Below are 19,836 nucleotides of genomic sequence, written 5' to 3' on the forward strand. Positions count from 1 at the left end.
AGTCTATAAGGCATCAGATATTACAGAGACTTCTAGTGTTGAGACACTCATAAATTGCATTCCACTCCACTTTGCAGAAAGGGAATAGCATATACCAATGATAAAGTTGGGAAGGTTGATGGTGGAGGGAACTCCTTGCCATATAGACAAGAGCAGAGACCTTTTAGCTGCCTCTAAATAATCAAAGCATCCAAACAACAGAGGTACTTACAAAACAGTACTAGCCAAAAATGTTATTTTATTGTAAATAAAAGTTATACTTTGGCCCGGCTTTGCACTGCAAGCCCCGGTCAGTATAGATATTTATAAAAACAGAAAGACACAAGTGGTTCAAGGTCTTCTGTACACTCCAGGTTCAGTTGATAAACTTCACAATGCTGCTGCTGGCTTATGAGGCACACATGGTCCACTTGCTAAAAATACTTAAGTCCCCCCCCCTTTAGGTTTCAATAAATCAAACCACTTACTCCAATACAGACAATTTAAATCTATAGGGAATACTCTGGATTGCAGATCAGCAGATTGAGAAGCAAAATGTGCAATCTTCTAGTCTCCACATAGCAATTTCAGAATCATGCTGCTGTGCTGTAGAAGCAGCAATCTTGGTAGAAGCAAACTCTGCAAAAGTCAGTGGGACTTCCTTTCAACTGCTTTGGACTATAATGTAATAAAGGTATATTCTTCTCTAAAACTTTACCTTGAAATCAGATATTAGAACAGCCCCCATATCACACATCCAAGAATGCAGCTGTTCTTCTAAAGGCCAATAAGAGAAGAAATAAAGGGTGTCTGGCAATGGTAGCTTTCTTCAATGCAAAAAGCTATTTTAAGATGTGTTTGAATCATTCACACCCACAGTAACCAAGACAGAATAATCCTGTTTAGCAGAACATTAAGAGGGTGAACCTGGAGGATACAGAATCGTCACGCCAAGCCCAAAACACCATTATTTTCTTTCCTCACATATGGTTACAATTCCATCTGGGAAAATTTGCAATTTATCCTTCAGCAACCTGTTTTCTCATCTGCACCCATGGGGACAAGAAACTTACTGAAAGCAAAAGTGCAAATGAAAGTATCAGGGGGCCACAAAGTGCTTGAAAATGAGTATGAACAGATTAATGGGGCTTTATACTACAGAAGGAATTTACTTTCTTACTGGAAATGGTTGAAGGGGGTAAGTTACTGGTCATTTTTTGGTAAGTGATTTAGCTGCAATTTTAGGGACAAATCAATCCTTCTAAATTGGTTTGAGTAGTAAATCAATCCATATGCAACAAGCCAATGTCAAATCCAGGTTGAAGACATCCAATAAAGTTTATGCAAATGGATGTGCCCATCCAGTAACTTAAGTAAGATTTACACTGGTGATACTGTGCGCTGCAACAATTTAATCAGATTTGTAATAAACCTAACCAGGTCTCCTGGACAAAGCCTATGGATAGATTGCTCATAAAACAACCCATTCCAGATATTTTATTTTTGGGATCTATGCTATTTCTATGAAACGAATTCAACATTCCCACTGGCCCAATGGGTGCATGAGGAAACAAAGAGGTATTTTGGCTTAACACATTTTGTTATAAAACTATATTCAAATTTTCTGCAAAACCAGCTGCTTCTCTCCCCACTTTTAAAATTCATGAAGGTGTCAATTTCTTTCCCATCCCATAACAGTTGCTATACATATCTATAAAAACCAACAAATACAGCATAAATAAAAAAGATAAGAGGCACCATCATTTGTTTACATGATGTAAAAAGCTTAACAAATAGGGAATGATATACACACATTTGTAAAAGTGCATTGCTGACCATACAAGTAATGCTTTGGCTTATTTCTTAGGCTTAATCAGAGGCTCTGGGTCTGGGTTCTGGAGTGTATCATACAAAGGGGGAGCCCAGCCAACATAATCACATTATTGGAGACAGGTGGAAGGAGAGCCTGTTGCCGGGCATTTGCCAAGTCACAGGATACACAGACCACAGTTTGGGCTGAGGGTGGGCATGTTTCAGGACAACAAACATTTCAGGCCTCTCTTCAAGTCCTTCAAACATGTTGGCAGGTGAGATAAAGGGGGTGTGTGAGAGAATCACTGCAGGTTTTTTGAGCCTCCATTACCTGAAAGGAACAAATCAAGCTATGTACTTCCTTAAATCCTGGATTGCCCCATCAGAAAACAGCATCCAGTCTTAAAAGTAGCATTGTGGAAGCCTTAAACCAGGCATGGCCAAACTTGGCCCTCCAGCTGTTTTGGGACAACAACTCCCATCATCCCTAGCTAACAGGACCAGTGGTGAGGGTCATGCCTGCCTTAAACAGAGCAGAGAAGCTACATTTACACCTTATCATTGCTACAAGGAAAGAACTCTTACCTTTGCTACATTTTATTCACATGGTGACTGCATTCTGCTTCAAATATACTGCTGCAGGTCCACTGGAAGCATCGCCTAGTACTGAATGTTAACCAACATGTCAAGCTGATAGGCTGCCAGCTTGTGATTTAAGTAAACATCTGTAGCCCTGTAAAAAGCTGAGAGATGGTAGCAATCCTCAACTCTGCAGAGACGAAAACAGCTGGCTACCCTAAGACGGTGTCAATGTGCCTGTCGTAAATGACTCTTGGCTGGAAAGAGGAGGGATAAATTTTACCTCTTTTAAAGGCTAAGAACAGGTGATTGGAAGCATGACACAACAGAAGTACACATTCTTTTTGCAGCCCAACACATTGGTCAAATTGCTCAGCTATCCTAGGAAGTGCATTTTTTGAAGCAAACATTTCTGGAATGTGAGCAGGTCCTTACGTTACACGGGCCCTGTCTGACTGCATCTGGTTCCCAGTCCGAGGTTTTATACAGCAAAACAAGCAAATTTCCCTTGGCCACTAAACAGTTAGTTGAAAGAGGATGCTGCTTAGATTGCCTGCAATGAAGTTTGTCATGACTTCCCCTTTAAAAATCCCCAGGATTCCTAGCCAAAAGATAATGCACATTTGAAATCAGGCCTTGTCCCTTTGTTTCACACAACTGCTAGATTAGATGACTCTATGAAAACACAACCACAAGTACAGCTTTTGCATAAATATCTCCCTCGCCTGTGCTGCTCAGGCATGTGTCTTCCATTTATAAAACTATTTTTATCCAAGATCACATGGAAACCTCAAAACAAATGTCTTTATTAGGCTTAGCAGCAGTCTTTCACCTTTCCCTGAAATAAGATCTTGGCAGCACTGGAAATGTCTTTGGTTTGAAGGACTGGCAAAAAACTGAGTATGGCACCAGCGGCTGTTCTGCAGAAAATACCTGGGTGGAAGAAGACATCTAACAGATACAGAAGAGCCTGAAGTTTCAAAGGAACAGCATTTTCATAGGAAAGCTATTAACTGCTGCATGATAGGCCAGCTGTATTAAACTCCCAATGCAGGGCTCTTTCTCATCAGCTGCGAGCAATAGCTATCCTACAGCACCCCTGTCTATATCCAGCATGTGATACTCTGTGCTAAAACAATCCATAAAAATGTCACATTCCATGATCTCAATAAATTATGCAAATAAAGTAAAAATCTGTATATATTCTTGTTTTTGATTATTTATTTGGCTTTTGTTCTTTGTGCAAAGGCACTAAGCACATGCCACACCTGCTGTATCCTGCTCAGCCCCCTGTGACTTCTAAGAAGTCACTAGGCACCTCTCAAACCTTCCATGTTTATTAGAGTTTCTCTGCAGCCATGAAGACCAGAAACTTGTTTTGAAAAGAATTAAATTAAAATAAATAAAAGTTAGAAATACTGAATCTTAGGATGCTGATTTTTGTGCCAGATAATAAATCCTGTGTTAGCACAGTTATTGCATAGACACAGTCCTGAATTGCACCTTCAGACAGCCCTGTCAAAATGAAGCTCGATTCCCTCGTTTCATTCAGGGGCCACTGTTGTGTAGGCCTCGTTGTGCTTGTGTTCCACTGTAACCCCCATCTCATCATCCAGAAATGTGGATAGGAGAGAGTTAAAAGGCAAACAGAAAGAAAGTACAACTCTGCCTCCAGCTCCTTGGGTTTGTCATTATATAAAAAAACAACACTATTCACATATTCTTCTAAATCAATATTTTCTGAACACTTTCAGATGCTGAATACTTAATAAAATATATAATAATTATTATATATAATAACTGAGTCCATGTTCTCTGTGGCACTTGACAATAGTCCTGGGGAACTGCGAAACACAGAATGCTAGCCAACACACATTTTTGTAGCTTTTAGAAGCTATCACAAGTTCTGATCTCACAAGCCTCCTTCCACTTTGGACCAGCTTCTGATACACAGCTACATTCAAGTGAGGTGGTTCCTAAGCCGCTCCCAGCTCATGTGCTTGTGGGAAGCGTGCCACCAAACATTCCATGGCAGCAGCACAGGTAAGGACAGAGATGCAGATGTAGGTTGCACAGCTACTAGAAGCATCAATCCAAAGAAGAATCTGTCCAAATAAAAGCAACTGACGTCCCTGCCTTGCTCCTCAAACACCGACCGCCTCTCTAGGCAAATAAGACAGCTGTGCCAGCATTTATTTGGAGCTGCTGCTCGGATAAGGGCCACAGCACAGCATCCTCCCAAGGAGAAAATGCTAAAAGCCAAGGAAGAAGTACTGTTTCTGGGGAGGGCAATTCAGTATGGGAGCTGTGCAAAGGGATGCTGGAGCAGCTCTTCAGCTGAGGGTCTCTGCCGGGCTTCTACAAAGATCCGCTTTATAAAGTCCCGGCAAGTTTCTGAAATGTGGGAAGGCAGCTGGGGGTTAGTTGGCTGTGTGGCAATCTTGAAAATGGCTGCCATGGCTTCATACTCTGCCCAGGGCGGCTTCTCTGTTAGCATCTCCACAACAGTACAGGCAAGGCTCCTGGGGATGGGAGAACATAGAATTCAATTATCTGTATTAGAAAACGAAAGGAAGCGCTGGAGTTTCTTGTGGCAGTTCCCGTGACACCCACACAACGGGCACAATCAAGATAAATTAAGGAGGAGAAGCGGAATTAGCCTGTTGCAACCTAAAAACAACAGCAAGGAAGCTTGTGGCACCTTACTAACAAATAAATTGGGGCATAAGCTTTTGTGAATCATTCAGGAGGATCAGGACATAGAGGGCTGAATACATAACCAATATCAAACAAAGCTGAAAAAGAAAGTGACCCAGAAGCCAGATTATTTTAAAATTCTTCATCTCTTTGGCCAAGTCAAATTACGCCAGATCCAACTTTCAATTCTGAACAAAGCTAGAGAAAATGACAAATGTTCTTACATAACTCAACTGGAGAAATACCTTTTCTGGAGATCCACTGAACTCACACAACTCATTTTATTCCTACAGTACACATGTACAGAAGTTAATTCTATCAGAGTTCAGCCCTGGAAATTCAAAGAAAAGGCCACAGAAGAATGGCTTGAAGCTCTTCCAGATGTGGCCACGGCAGGAGCTTTAATTTTTTTTTATTAAAAAAATGTAAGAGGCAGCCTAAACGCTAGCCTTGCAGATATGCGATAAAGGACACACTCAGAAATGTGTCAAGGACACATTTGTAGACACTCAAGTGTTTGGCTTCTTAGGAGGAGAGACAAGAATTGAGCATGAAGAACACTTCTCAAGGCAGAATTAATTGAAGAAAGGATGGGGTACACATAAAGATAATGATGATGGAAAAACTGCTCTTGGTTCTAAAAGTTCAGCCCCTTATCACTGAAAAGCTACCCTTACACACCTAGAGCTAGTGGTCAGAGGGTCAGCCACCTTTTACAACATAAAATTAATCCTTGCTAGGAAGTGAACTCAGTCCCTGCCCAAACACAGAGCAGATACAAGCAGCTGCAAGACTAACCAAGTATGTCATTTGAGTCAGGGGTATTCTGGACAAAAATGTCACTTTCCTTTTCCAGAAATGTTCCTTGTACTCCTAGTGAGAAGGTTAAAAGTTTATGGACTTCAGGTACACAGAAATCCTGGCTAGAACTATGCACCAAACAAACAGAACAAAGCAACTTCTCACCAGACGTCGGCTTTTCTTCCGTAACCCTCGCCGCTGATCACCTCTGGACTCATCCAATAGGGCGTGCCAGTGACAGAACGGATGCCGGTCCCAGACATGCAGATTGTCTGCAGCCGTTTGCTGGCCCCAAAGTCCCCAAGCTTCACATTGCCAGCAGAGTCCCGGAGAATATTGGCTCCTGAGAAGGGGGAAGGAAGGAGGGAGATGGGGAGGGAGAGGGAGAGGGAAGCAACAGTGATTCAAAGCCTGTCACTAACTCTAATTTGCAGGGTATTAGCAGTCAATACATGAAGAGGGGAGCCAAGAAGAGGAAGAGACCAGGTTGAGGGAACTGGCTCAAGTCACGTGGGCATCTCTTACCCTTTATATCCCTATGTACAATCATGTTGCTGTGAAGGTAACAGACTCCTTCAAGAATCTGCCGAGTGTACTTCCGGGTCACATTTTCCGTCAGTGCACCATAGGCCTTCAGCTGGTCTTTGACAGAACCCTTCACAGGAAAAGCAGGAAAGGTATTGAAGAGGGCTTCAACAACAAGGAAATAATCTTGCAAATCCACTGCAGGTCAGAAGCAGACGGCAATCACTTTCTAGCGGACTAGCTCAATTCTTACCCCTGGCATGTACTCCATGAATATGCTCAGGGTCTTCTCTGCTCGGTCCCTCAAGCACCCATAATACTGGACAATGCGCTCATGCTGAAGGTTCTTCAACAGCTGAATTTCACACTCCAAAGCACTCACTTCCTGCAGGCATGAAGAGAGCCAGTTAGTTCATTGCGCTAAGAATGTGTGTGCCTGCATGCTCCCCCATTGAGGAAGATGTTGTGCTTTGTTAAATCAGTTTCCCATTATGTCCAAACTGGGGGAAACTGTGGGATAAAGCACTCAGGTCCGGACAGCTGACTACTGAACCACATTTGAACTTGGCAGCAGTGACAAGTTCTCAGCAAGAACTTGCCTAGAAATTAGTCTTCCCACTACTTTGACGTTATTAACAATTTCCACTCTGAATTATTTCTATTAGGGTGGTAACCAGATTAACAAAATGGTTACTATTAGCTGATTACTAAGGGTCAAAGACCAGTAAACAGGCAAGTGCTTGGCTTCTCTAGCCTACTTGGGGAAAGGTGTTGGTTACTTGTGCCAGCCAATGGTAAAGGGAAAGGTGACGTGGTGAAGTTTTGTAAATAATTTGGCAGTCTTGAGTGCAGTGGGATTGCATTTGGGGATTCTAAGGGAAAGAACTAACCATGATATCTCTATACAAACCATGCTTCGTTCGAATGTCTGTTACTTAGCATGGTATTTCCAAATACGAACATATACTTTAGTCAGTGTTCCCAGTGCTATCGTTCAAGTACCTTGCTTGTTTCAGGACTGTCTGGGTCAAACTGGACCTGTTTCGCTGCAAGTTCTCTGGCTGTATCCACATCGTAGCACAAGTACACACGGCCAAATGCGCCTTGCCCCAGGAGCTTCCCTCGCCGCCAATTAACTGGGGCACTTGGGGCTGCCAAATACAGAAGGAATTCTCAGTTTATAATGTCATCCTCAAGAATAGTCTTCTACACCCGTCAACAGACGCTATTTATACCTGCATTACTAAATGAAGGAGATAATTCCAGTCTCCAAGCTAGAGATGCTACCTATCAAAGATTCAAGGTGTGGCATATAATGTTTGGCTCTGATGATAAGAGTTTTTAAAACTTGACTTCTGCTTGATGGGCCTTTAGGACCACAACATCAGCTTTTCACACATTTCTCTTTGTCCTTCTGCAGTTTATAAGAACTGATATTAAACATCAAACAGTTTGATGTAGTGTCGCACTCTATCTTGTCAGTAGCCCCAGGAAAACTCATAAGCATGACAAGACATAGCATCTCATATTATTGTTCATTCTTAGTACCTGGTAAACAGAAGCTTTATTCCAAACCCTCAGGGTGTAGAGCCACTGAGAGTCAATTTTATCTGTTAAAAAGCCACCTGTGTTAGTGGCCACCACAAAACCCTGTATCAATTTGAACACGTGCTTCCTTTTGTCCATCTTGAATGCACTGGAAAGCACAATAGTGTCTGGTGCTACATTTCGCAAATCTGGAACAGGCTGCTTACATTTGGTTGGAATGTTCCTCTCTTGCACGGTGAGAGCATTCTCACTGTCTGCGCTCCGCAGGCGCCCCCGGGGGTCCAGATACTGCACTGCTAGGCCAAGGTTCTCCCCATTGGTGCTCAAGGAGCGGCTTGATGGCACTAGTGTGAAGAGGTTACCCTGGTGACGTCGAATACGCGGGAAGGTCCTCCGTCCTGTTAGAAAACGTTATGAAAGAAAAGTTTGCAAATAAAACTGCCTGGATAGAGGGTGGGGGTGGGGAATCAGGGCTGGGGACAGAGCAAGAAGCCTTTGCAGGCATGACTTCTGAGTTAGCAAAAACCTAAGCTCTGGACAACTCTGCTCTGGATTAATCTTGTAGTGCACAGGCCAACAACTTGGTTCGCATGCAAGAAAGAGTTTCTCTCTGTTCTTCTTGAGCTATTCAACTACAGGAAAAGAGAAGGAAGGAAATTCATACTCTCATTTGTATTTGTCACTCCTCCTGCTTCCATTGAGTTCTCCCAAGCAATTTCAAGAAAAGTGAGTCAGAGAAGCAGAGAGGCCTAGCCAACTAGGGAAATGCAGATAGTTCCCCTTGGGAGAGATGTCTAACGGCAACCCTATCATTAAGATAAAAAGCAGGGTGCTTTCTTGCAGTGCAAGCACACCCACCGTCATTATAATCTTTGTGCTGCATGGAGACATGGTAACGCCGAGGGTAGGTCCCTCCTTTCTCTGCCTTGTCATAGATTTGATTCTCACGATCTGGATAGAGTGAGACAAAGCAAAACAAGTTAGCTTAAGGAACATGCACAGATGAATGACCCAAAGTGGAGGGAAATCCACGAGTCTCATGACTGGAAGAAAAGGTTCGCTAAATATGTTTAAATCTTAAATTCTAGAACCCATTGAACTATGCAGATCACTGAAATCCATCTCCCTTTCCACTGAGATGGCAGGGCAGTTGGCACACAGCACTTTGTCTGAAAAATGCAGCCCACAGTATAACTTATTAGCTTATTTTCATATTTGCCCTTCTGGTAGTTAAAGTTTCTTCGTTTCAGTCAACCTCCTCCTTACAGGCGGTTTCAGGAGGGAAGAGAAAGCAATGCATAAGCACATATCCTGAAAACCAGCAACATTCAACCGATCAGTGGCAAAGGAATGGGAGAGGCAAAAGATTTGTGGCTCCACATCAGTATCTTCCACCCTAGATTAGACTGGAAGCCAGGTAACTGCTGGCAAGCGACAGAAAAGTTGTCTGCACATTTCAAAATGTCTTTCTGCAATCAGACAAGAGAATATAGAATCTTGACTAGGAGCAGCAAACACACAACAGAGAAACAAACAAGGTAGGAGTTTCTTTCTCCTGTTATCTGTCAACAACCATCAGCTCAAATAATTATTTTAAAAACTATACAGACATACCTGAAAAATCCTGCCTGTTGTCTGGGAAACTCTGGGCCCTGGACATGCAGGATTTTCTGTAGGAAAGACTGTTTGGAGAGAGAAAGAATTAAGAGTTGTACCTATAAACTGGGCTAAGAATGGCCTGTGTTACAACTTAATGTGATGCCCCTCTCACAACTTAGGAAGAAGCTGGATAGCCTAAACCTGAACAAATTACAATCATTTATTCACATCCAATGCAGTATTGTGGGGTTTCTGCATATAAACATATGCATAACTGAACAGAGAATGTTGGGTTCCCCCATCTACAAACTGGGTATCACTTTCAGAAAAATTCAGCCAGGGCAGAAAGCTAACTGTAAAATTCCCACCCCAAAGATGCAATCAATTTTTTAGAATATATTTTAAATTTTAATGTATCTTTTAAATTCTTAAAAATATAAGATCCAGTTTCCTCCCTCGTTGGGCAAAATACAGCTTTCCTCATTATAGTAATGCAAGTTATCCAGCTAAACAATCTGGATCCATTCCCATTTGGTTTTTGTCATCAAAGAACCTGATTTGGTTACCCTGATGCAATGCGATAACCTATGACAAGGGGACTGAAACACTACTAGTTATCCTGGACCTCTTGGCAGCTTTCAATATCAGATACCATAGAGCGGGGGCATTCTGTTCAGGTGTGGCAAGGTATAGGGCAGGTAGCCAAGAGTCAGGAACACGGAGAGCTCATATGGAGCAAGCTTTGGGATGTGACTGGATATCAGATTCACCTAAGCTGGATACTGGAAAGAAAGATCAGCAAGTGTTGCTTCAGCACTGGTCTTTTATATAGTATGGCAGAGAGTGGTGAAGCCCTCTCTCCTAGGACAAAACCTGATTGTGCTTTAAAGAGGCTGTATTCTATGACATAGACATGTGCTGCAGAAGGGTGGAATGCTTCCTGTGTCCCCTAAAAATGGAAAAGTGGAAGACTGGATCCCCTCTTGGACTGCTAGTAGTTATGGGGAAGAGTTATCCAGCATCTAAGAAAGGTGAAAGCTATCTCCTCTGGAATCAGAATTGGATTCTGAGGCACGACAGGTTTAGGGGCAATGTGGTTCCAATTCCTACTTAAATTCCAGAAGGTAGTGCTGGAAGAATACTGCTTTGTCCTCATGGCGTCTGTACCATAGGGTCCTGCAGGGTTCCATCTCATCTCCCACACTTTTTAACATCTACATGAAACTGCTGGCCAGGTCATCTAGGGCTCTGAAGTAAGGTGTCATCAGTATACCAATGACCAGTATTTCTCCCATCATATTCAAGGGAAGCGGTAGAGGTGCTGAACCCATGCTTGCAACAGTAAGGGACTGTATGGAGACCAATAAAATGAATTTAGTGGTAAACTAAATCCGTTTTGACTTTGACTACCAAACTTTTAGAAGACATCTGAAAGCAGCCCTGTTTAGGGAAGCTTTTAATGTTTAATAGGTTATTGTATTTTTAGTGTTCTGTTGGAAGCTGCCCAGAGTGGCTGGGGAAACCCAGCCAGATGGCCGGTGTATAAATAATAATTAATTATTAATTATTAATTATTAATTATTAATTATTATTATTATTTACTACAGGGTCTATGCCAGGAATAGACTAACAATATCTGTACTTCCTAAGGGTCCTTGAGTATCTACAATTCACCCACAAATGCCAGAAGCAAAGAAATAGATGTAACTGAATTCATCTGGATAGCTCAGTCGGTAGAGCATGAGACTCTTAATCTTAGGATCGTGAGTTTGAGCCCCACGTTGGGCAAATGATTCCTGCATTGCAGGGGGTTAGACTAGATGACCCTTGTGGTCCCTTCCAACTCTACGATTCTATGAAGAAAAGAGCTAACACAAATGAGACAAGACAAATAATGCTAGAGAGAGAAACACCCCAAGGTTCCCTGTCAATCTCACATGAAGGAAAATTCATTAGCAACCCAAACATGCTGAGGAGAAATTGGACGACAGTAAAATCGATTCCAAACCCATTAAGGTCCATACCTGTCTCCTGACTGGCCCAACGACTGACAACTGCCAGATATAGAGTTTTCAGCACTGCTTAAAGGATCCAGCATCTAGGAGAGGTCACAGAAAGTCAAATTGAATATAATTTAAGACACAATACAATACGAAAAGGCAGAATGGAGAACTCTACCAAGAAAGTTGGGAAAGGGCTGTGGCTCAGACAAGAGCATGTGCTACACAGGTAGATGGTCTCAGGTTCAATCCATGGCATTTCCTGATAAAGCTGGAAGAGACTCTTGTTTGAGACCACAAGAAACTGCTGGCAGGGTAGAAATTACTAGGTGGACCAGAGGCCTGACATGGTATAAAGGCAGCTTCTTATGTAATACTCAAAGATGAGGAGCACTTTACTGAACTCACGCATTGTTCATTGGTCTCTGGAATGAATTCTCCTTCGCTGTTGATGCTGGTGTAGGACCCCTGACGAGCGATTCGTTGCTGCCTCTCTGGAACATACCCCGGAGGTGGTGAACTTCGACCTGTGGTCTGAGAACCTGAAGATTTTGAAATGCTTATTAAAGGGATGCACAAGGTCAAGAGCACCTGAGCAGAGGAGGGACAGAATTGTTCTTTCCTGCATTTTTGAAAGACTCAGGGACAATGTTATTCAGAGTAACTGCAAAGAGACAACTGAGAGGCTCGGAGTATATCCTATGGTATTAGATAATTGACATGTTGACAGCCCCATCCACCTGTCAAAAGTGGCTTGTTTGTGAGGGTGGGGCAGTTCTGCGTCCAGTCCATTGGCTGGATTCACTTCCCCACCCCTGGAATAGAGAAAAGGCTATTCTTTAGTGTGAATTTCTTCTAAACAAAAGGCCATCATTTTAGACCTGCTGCACTTGATGCTTAGTTCAATTATTTTATGGAAATTCAAATGTGGGCTGTTGCCAACACAGGAACGCTAGAAGATGTGCTGTCAAAACCCCTTAGAAGTATTTTCTCTGTTACAGGGTGTGTTTTGGATGCTGCTCCGCAGTTTAAAAGTAGTCTCCCCCCCCCCCCCCGTTCTCATATTTGACTATTGACTCTGATCAATTTTAACCCTTCTGGCTTCTTTTCTTTAGTTCTGCTTGATTCACATGGAAGCAGTTAGATGAAACTATTAATTTAAGTAACGAATTGCCAACCTTCTCGGACCAGCAGGCATATTTTGAATTTTAAAAGTGTGCTGGAGGTGCCTGTCACAAAATGGCTGCCACGGGGGCACAATGTAACTCAAAATTAAAGAGATTAGAGCCATCACTACCTTCTCCACCTTACCCGAGACAACCTCATACTTTGTGTGAGAAGTCACCTAAGCCTTGCTGTTTCTGAGAATCTTCGCACTTTATATTGTCAGTATGCTGAAATACCCAACCTCAAGCAGAGCTGCCTCCGTATGACTGTTTCAAATTTTAAAATAAGCCTGCAGATTTCTCTTAAAATTTTGTGTTTAAAGAGCTCCAGGCAACCAAATTTTAAAGGTTAATATATATTTAGCATGTACAGTGGTACCTCGGTTTAAGAACAGCCCTGTTTATGAACTATTTGGTAAAAAAACTCCGCAAAACCGGAAATAGTGTTCCGGTTAGCGAACTTTACCTCGGTTTACGAACGGAACGGTGGAAGGGCACCGGTGGCGGGAGGCCTCATTAGGGAAAGTGCCTCAGTTTAAGAACAGACTTCTGGAACGGATTAAGTTCGTAATCAGAGGTACCACTGTACTCAAAGAGAATTCTTTTTGTTCCTTACAATGAAAACTTGCAATACACTAGCACCATCTTCTGGCTAATGGAGGAAGCAGGAGGCTATGATATTGTGTTGTGAGTCAAGGGTAAGCTCCTTTTCAAACCATGAAATAAGATTTTCAAATAAGGAATTAAGCCCTCTTTCAGGTTGAGAGTTGATTCTCTTTTTTGCATGGAACACTTTCATCACAATGGCCAAGATGACCTGTCATAGCACCATCCCTCATTCTTCTGAAGATCACCGAGATAGGAGTGTATCAAATTATTTTATAAGTATTTTTTCTTTACGAATTGTTTGAAGGCAGACACTTTATCTGCTTAAGGGTTAGTTCCCCATGCCCTTTAAAACTGCGCTTGTAAATCCATTATTACTTCTATCCTGTTTATCTACAACAGCCTGCACTTGAAGCAAATAAAATGTTAAAACACAAATATTTCTTACATTAACAACTAAGCAGAAGCATAAACCAAGAAAACTTTAAAAATAGCAGAGCAGTAATAGCCTGTCTGAGTGAATAAGTCTTCTAAATCTACCTAAATGAAGAAAGGAAATGAAGCCTGCTGCATCTCCCAGAAGACTGCTATTCCAGAGTCTTGGTGCCACCACTGAAAAGGCCTGCCTAACATACTTCCAATGGTAAGGGGTTGGAGAGCAGGTTCTCCAAGGCCAGTCTTAGGTTCCTGGCATTTGTCTGTCTCAGGGGACAATGCAGGAGTATGCCTTTGGGGAGGGGGTGGACTCAGGGGGTAGACAGGCAGTGTCATATCAACAAAGGTGCCCTTGAAATTACCAGGTTCGATGCTATTAAAGCAACTGGAGGAGGAGGAGAGGACAGAAGAGATGTGACCCTGTGGGAAACTCAGTAAACCTGCTGTATCTGGAACTCAGTGCACAGAGTACAGCTGAATGGGACACAGCTGTGGGCAGCCTAAGGAAGGATCAGCCACCTTGGGCCTGCCCATAAAAAGCAAGTCTGGAGTGAGAGACTAAGGTTACACCGGCTGTTTCCAGGGAACTTTTCTCGTTGTGAGACTTTTGTGAGTGGGCTGAGAGTTTGTTGGATCCTGAGTGAGAACCCGGAGGCTGAGAGGGGAGGGTGCATCAGAAGGAAAATGAATTGAGATATATATATTAGCAACTTTGTTTTAATGTAACATTTTTATATGTAACTGTTTTTTGTAATATTTTGTTTAAGTTGACTGTTGTTGCTTCAGCTTTTGGTACACCGCTTAGATATTTTGAATATATTAAGTTATATAGAAATAAAATAATCAATAAAATCAATAATCTATTAAAGATTTCAAAAATAAGCACCTGTGCTTTAAACTGAGCCCAGAAACAAACAGGTAACCAATGTAGTTAATATTAGATCGCTGTCATATGGTACAATTGTTGGCTTCCAGGACATTCTAGTAGCCACTGTTGGTAACAACTGTAGACTCTGGACCATATTTGAAGGCAGTCCAACACAGAGAACAGTGCAGTAATCCAGTATGGATGAATAAAACTGATTTGGAACAAAAACTAGAATCATAGCCCAATGTCATGGGCCCCTTGGCTCGGTCAGGATCCGGCACACAAAGCTCCAAGCTCAAGAGGAAGGAGAAGCAGCAGATGGGGGGCTGGAAGGTCCTCCCCTTGTGGTTTCAAATGTCAGAGAGAAGGAAGAAGATCTGCTGGTTCTCTCCCATGCTGCTGCTGCAGAACCTTATCCGTGAGAAGGAAGGACTTCGGCCAGCCAGAGGGAGAGGCTGAACAGGAAGAAGTGCTGGCAGAGCTGGACAACACGGTATTGTCACTGAGAGACAGGTGCCACTTATGAAGGCGAATCAGATGTACCCACTCTGACAGAGCACGCATATGCGTGCATAGCAAAACCACAGGCAGAGAGAGTCTTGCGAGTGAGCTTGCACCACTCCCATCTTTAAAAGCTTGGCAGGAAGGGCTTATCAACTGCTGGTACAACATCACAGCTTCCTTTAAGGATATGAACCACTTGCCCTGCTCATGTAACTTAGAACCTTGACTCCTGGACCATATGTTTGCTTGTGGACATGTACTGCTATCAGACTGAATAAAGACCTCTTCCTTACTTTCAAATAATAGCTGGTGTCACTGGGTTTGGGGATGGGGGCCTGACACCTAAAACCTAAAGTTTTTTGTTTCAATAATGTTGACTTTCAAGTCAGAGGCAAGAGACTGTCCTAGAAGACTGAATTGTCCTCTCATGATTTCTTAATGTTTCTCTCCACATGTATATGTGTGCGTGTGCTCAACTGAAAATGATGGTTCAAATATCTAATAAAAAAGGGAAACTTTAGAGGCTGTAAGTCACAGCCTAAAGTGTTTGGAAGAAGAGAATTGTTGCTAGTATAGACTGAAATTAATGTCAAAAATTTGGCTTCCAGGCCACTAGTACTCACTGATGGACAAGTGCCTGCTTCTGGTTTCAGGTGGCTGGAAGGCAGTGTTCACATCTCCCATGGATTGAGAAGTTTTGATTCTGACTTGCTTTGGCATTCCAGAATGGGATGATGAACTGGTCTGTTAGGGAGGGAGGAAGAAAAAAAATAAGTAATTTGAGTTTGGAGGGACTTAATATTTTAATTCCAAGGACTAGCAGCCCAGGGAGAAAAAGAGGATCGTTGCAACTAGAAATGCAGTCTGAAATATATTCTCATTTGCTCTGGGGGGTCAGATCATGTAGTTTGGTGGTCTATACAAAACAGTGGGCTCCACAGATGTTTCCTTTGCTTTCCAACTGGGATGATAAAGCCTGCTTTCAATTGTTGGGTTTTCTATTTATCGCAACAAGGCTCTGAGTGGAACAGGGGACCAAACCCACCTTGTGGACTGGGCATCACTGTTTTGCTTAATGACTGGTAAGGGCTTATAGCAAAAATGAGACTGCAGCACATTATGTTATTTTTACTTACATGGTTTCTGTCCTGAGACAGCAGTAATATTCTAAGGCGTTTCACATTTGCACTTCGGTCTAACAGATCTATTGCCTTATTGAGGTCATCTTGACTTTTCAAAGGAATAGATAACTACAATGCAAGAAAACAGGCACTCAGTTAGTAAAAAAATTTCATTTTAAATCCTGCAGGCAACAAAGGGATGAAATAGTGAGACAGCAAGATAGAAATTTAAATGCTCTTAGGTTGAATTATGTATACCTACTTGAGAGAAAGCCCAGTGAACTAACAGACTTACTCTGAATTAAACTTACAAAGGCTCAAGGCTGTAAACAAGTTATAGTACCCCTGAATATCCGGATATATTTCTGGTTGTGTTATTTTTGCGGGCAGGTAATATTCCAGCCACACAATCTTCTTGATACAGACTGCAAAAAACTCAAAACCGTCTCAGAAGGGGTGGAGTGGGGGTCAGAGAGAGGAGAGAATAGAATAGAACAGACCTTTATTGTCACTACACCACCTGTGTGCAGTGCATTTAAACGAGCCCCCTCCCCCACACACATACACTCAGTCTTGTTAGCACTCTGTGTGCTTGTTGGAAGTCAATTGCACCACTAATTTTTTTTTTTCATTCAGCAGCCCAACAGCCCACGGGTGTTAACCTGTTGGTGCGGCTGACTATACTTCTGTATCTCCTGCCTGAAGGTAGGAGATTAAAGAGGTGCTGGCCGGGTTGTGAGTCGTCCCTAAGAATATTCCTTGCTCTCTTGAGGCAGATACAATACAGTGGTACCTCTGGACGCGAATGGGATCCGTTCCGGAGCCCCGTTCGCATCCAGAAGCAAATGCAACCCATGCCCGCGTGTCGTGAATTGCCGCTTTTGCGCATGACGTCCTTTTGACCGTCTGTGCGAGCGGCGGAACCCGGAAGTAATGTGCTCCGTTACTTCCGGGTTGCCGCAGCGCGCAACCCAAAAATACTTATCCCGAAGCTACTTCAACCTGAGGTATGACTGTACTTAACATCTGTTTAGTGATTTCAAGTGTTTCAAATGCTATGTATTATCTCGTTCTAATCTTTAAAAAACATTCCTGTTAAGGGTAAGTCAGTGAGTTGTATCCAGACTTAGTCATGCTTGGAGTTGGCTCAATGAACTCAATTCTGTAAGCATGACTAAGTTTGGATACAACACAGTACAGTGGTGCCCCGCAAGACGAATGCCTCGCAAGACGAAAAACTCGCTAGACAAAAGGGTTTTCCGTTTTTTGAGTCGTTCCGCAAGACGAATTTCCCTATGGGCTTGCTTCGCAAGACGAAACGTCTTGCGAGTTCTTGCGAGTTTATTTCCTTCTTCTTAAAGCCGCTAAGCTGTTAATAGCCGCTAAGCCGCTAATAGCCGCTAATAGCCGTGCTTCGCAAGACGAAAAAACCGCAAGACGAAGAGACTCGCGGAATGGATTAATTTCGTTTTGCGAGGCACCACTGTATAACTATTTGCCACATTGCAGACTGCGGTGGTACAAATGAACGGGCAAGGTTTCCATCTGCTCTGCCACCTGAAAAGGGAGCCGGTAAAGGGCTCATATCTTCAGCCCACAAATACACTTGCAAATTGCAAGTGTACTTGCAAACAAATACACTTGCAAACTTTGGTAATATTGTCCCCTCATGGGACTACCTTGATCTGGGCAAGTGTGTTAGTTGTCCATGTGAAAAGCTACTTTTGCCTCTTTTCATGCCCCACCCTTGCCAAGGTGTTTGGATTTTTCATCGTGGTGGTATTTCTCCTTGGATCTGAATAGCACTGTTTGAGAAGAAAATGTGGGCGTATTTTGGTACCTCGTTATTCATGTAATGGAGATCTAGCGGCTGCCCAAAAACTGTTTTCACTTTCTGCTGCACATCTTCATAGTGGACAGGCCGGGCAAAAGTGATAATTCTGAATGAGATAGAAAGATACTGATAATACAAACAGAATGAGCTCTAAACAATCCATGCAACAAAAGCAGTTACATAAGCAGCAGTGTTTTCCCTAAACTGTTAACCAACCATGTGCTGAGATTCTTAGGTGCTCATCAGCTTCACACATATGATAATTGTGCGTGAGAACTGACAAAATATCAATTTAGAAGATATTCTGCCATCTAAACAGTATATATGTTAATATACAACAAACATGAAAAAGCAAGCAAACTGAATTAAGAAAAATAAACATATGCTACTCTATACAGCATGTGTGTGATACCCTTGCAGTAATGCAAAAATATTATATGGCTGTATACTAATTGTGAAATTTGACTTTCCAAAGCCTAATAAATAGTGACCACAGTTCAAAAAATCTATTTTATTGTTCATTTTGGGTTCTTTGATCGTATGTTAATTTGATCATATTTATAATTGTCCAGATTTTTCCAAACCAGTTTACTATTTTTGTGGGACCTCCAGCTCTCCATTTTTGGCACTGCAAATTATTTTGAGATCTATGCTTTGTACTTGATCTTTCAGGCATTTGAAAAATATTGCTTGAGCTCTCCATTAGTTAAATGTTGGAAAGCAAAGTTAACTTAAAAACCTACTATGTTCAACCATCTAAAAATGCTGTCTTCGTTATTAAAAAAACAAACAAACCCACACACAACTCAGTAGTTACAACATTTTTTTATACAGTAATGGGAAACCCATCCAATAATAAACTGAAATTATAATACTTGGACACTGTGCCCAAAGCTTGGCTCACATCTGCACTGAAACTCCTTATGAAAGGCAAAGAGCTCATTAAACACGCATAAGCATTTGAGCTTCCCCACCCCGCCACTGGGTTTTTTCAGAGCAGCAAAGTCATGATGGATTGGGGTAATTTTAGGCAGACCATTCCCGACTTAAATATTTGTGGTCAGATCTGGCAGCTTTGCTGAAATCAAACACATAGAAATGCATTTTGAGAGCAAGTCTTACATAGCTGCATAATTACTGCTTGCATACAATTGAGCTTTTCTTTTCAGTGGGTATGTAAGACAGCCATACCCTACTGAGTCCCCCATGCCATTTCAAAGACACCTGCTTGACCAGGAAAACATACAGGATGATCGCTAAGGGGGCTGGCGTTTCACTTCCAAGTTAGTTGTAGCACTGTGCTGTGTTGCATCCTGGATCAGGCTGCTCCTGTTGTTGACAAGGATGAACTTCCAGTGCCCCCATGTTACTGGAAATGTAGCATCTCCTGGGTGGGGCTGCTTGTACATATTTGTCATTTTGAATTTCAAAGTGACAGTTGCATTCAGCTAGGTTTTACTTCAAGATGCACTGAAATTAATTTACCTAAGCTATTCACGCCCAATCACTTCAGTGGCTATAATCACAGTATGACCAACCCTAGATGCAGCTCAAACTCTTTTTTTAATCACACAATCTTTGTATTATCTCTTTGAATATTTATTTTTGAATGGAATTATGTTTTATATACCGTATTTTTCGCACCATAGGACGCACTTTTTCCCTCCTAAAAAGCAAGGGAAAATGTGTGTGCGTCCTATGGAGCGAATACAGGCTTTCGCTGAAGCCTGGAAAGTGAGAGGGGTCGGTGCGCACCGACCCC

The 19,836-nt window shown here is 42.3% G+C and overlaps 1 protein-coding gene across 1 annotated transcript in view; it reads right to left on the reverse strand.

Moving 5' to 3' along the window:
- Nucleotides 1–218: 218 nt before the first annotated feature.
- The window catches only part of MAP3K3 (mitogen-activated protein kinase kinase kinase 3), a 38,150-nt gene continuing 18,532 nt past the window's right edge, over nt 219–19,836 (reverse strand). Inside the window, exons 5-17 of the mRNA XM_053361814.1 lie at nt 18,081–18,180; nt 16,256–16,369; nt 15,743–15,863; nt 11,949–12,082; nt 11,565–11,638; nt 9,556–9,623; nt 8,800–8,892; nt 8,148–8,339; nt 7,396–7,544; nt 6,647–6,778; nt 6,394–6,523; nt 6,034–6,211; nt 219–4,892 (exon numbers count right to left, since the gene is read on the reverse strand). Coding sequence (XP_053217789.1) covers nt 4,664–4,892; nt 6,034–6,211; nt 6,394–6,523; nt 6,647–6,778; nt 7,396–7,544; nt 8,148–8,339; nt 8,800–8,892; nt 9,556–9,623; nt 11,565–11,638; nt 11,949–12,082; nt 15,743–15,863; nt 16,256–16,369; nt 18,081–18,180 — 1,714 coding nt within the window. The 3' untranslated portion in view covers nt 219–4,663. The remainder of the gene's footprint in view (nt 4,893–6,033; nt 6,212–6,393; nt 6,524–6,646; nt 6,779–7,395; nt 7,545–8,147; nt 8,340–8,799; nt 8,893–9,555; nt 9,624–11,564; nt 11,639–11,948; nt 12,083–15,742; nt 15,864–16,255; nt 16,370–18,080; nt 18,181–19,836) is intronic.

The sequence above is a fragment of the Podarcis raffonei genome, chromosome 13, assembly GCF_027172205.1.
Source record: "Podarcis raffonei isolate rPodRaf1 chromosome 13, rPodRaf1.pri, whole genome shotgun sequence".
NCBI lineage: Eukaryota > Metazoa > Chordata > Lepidosauria > Squamata > Lacertidae > Podarcis > Podarcis raffonei.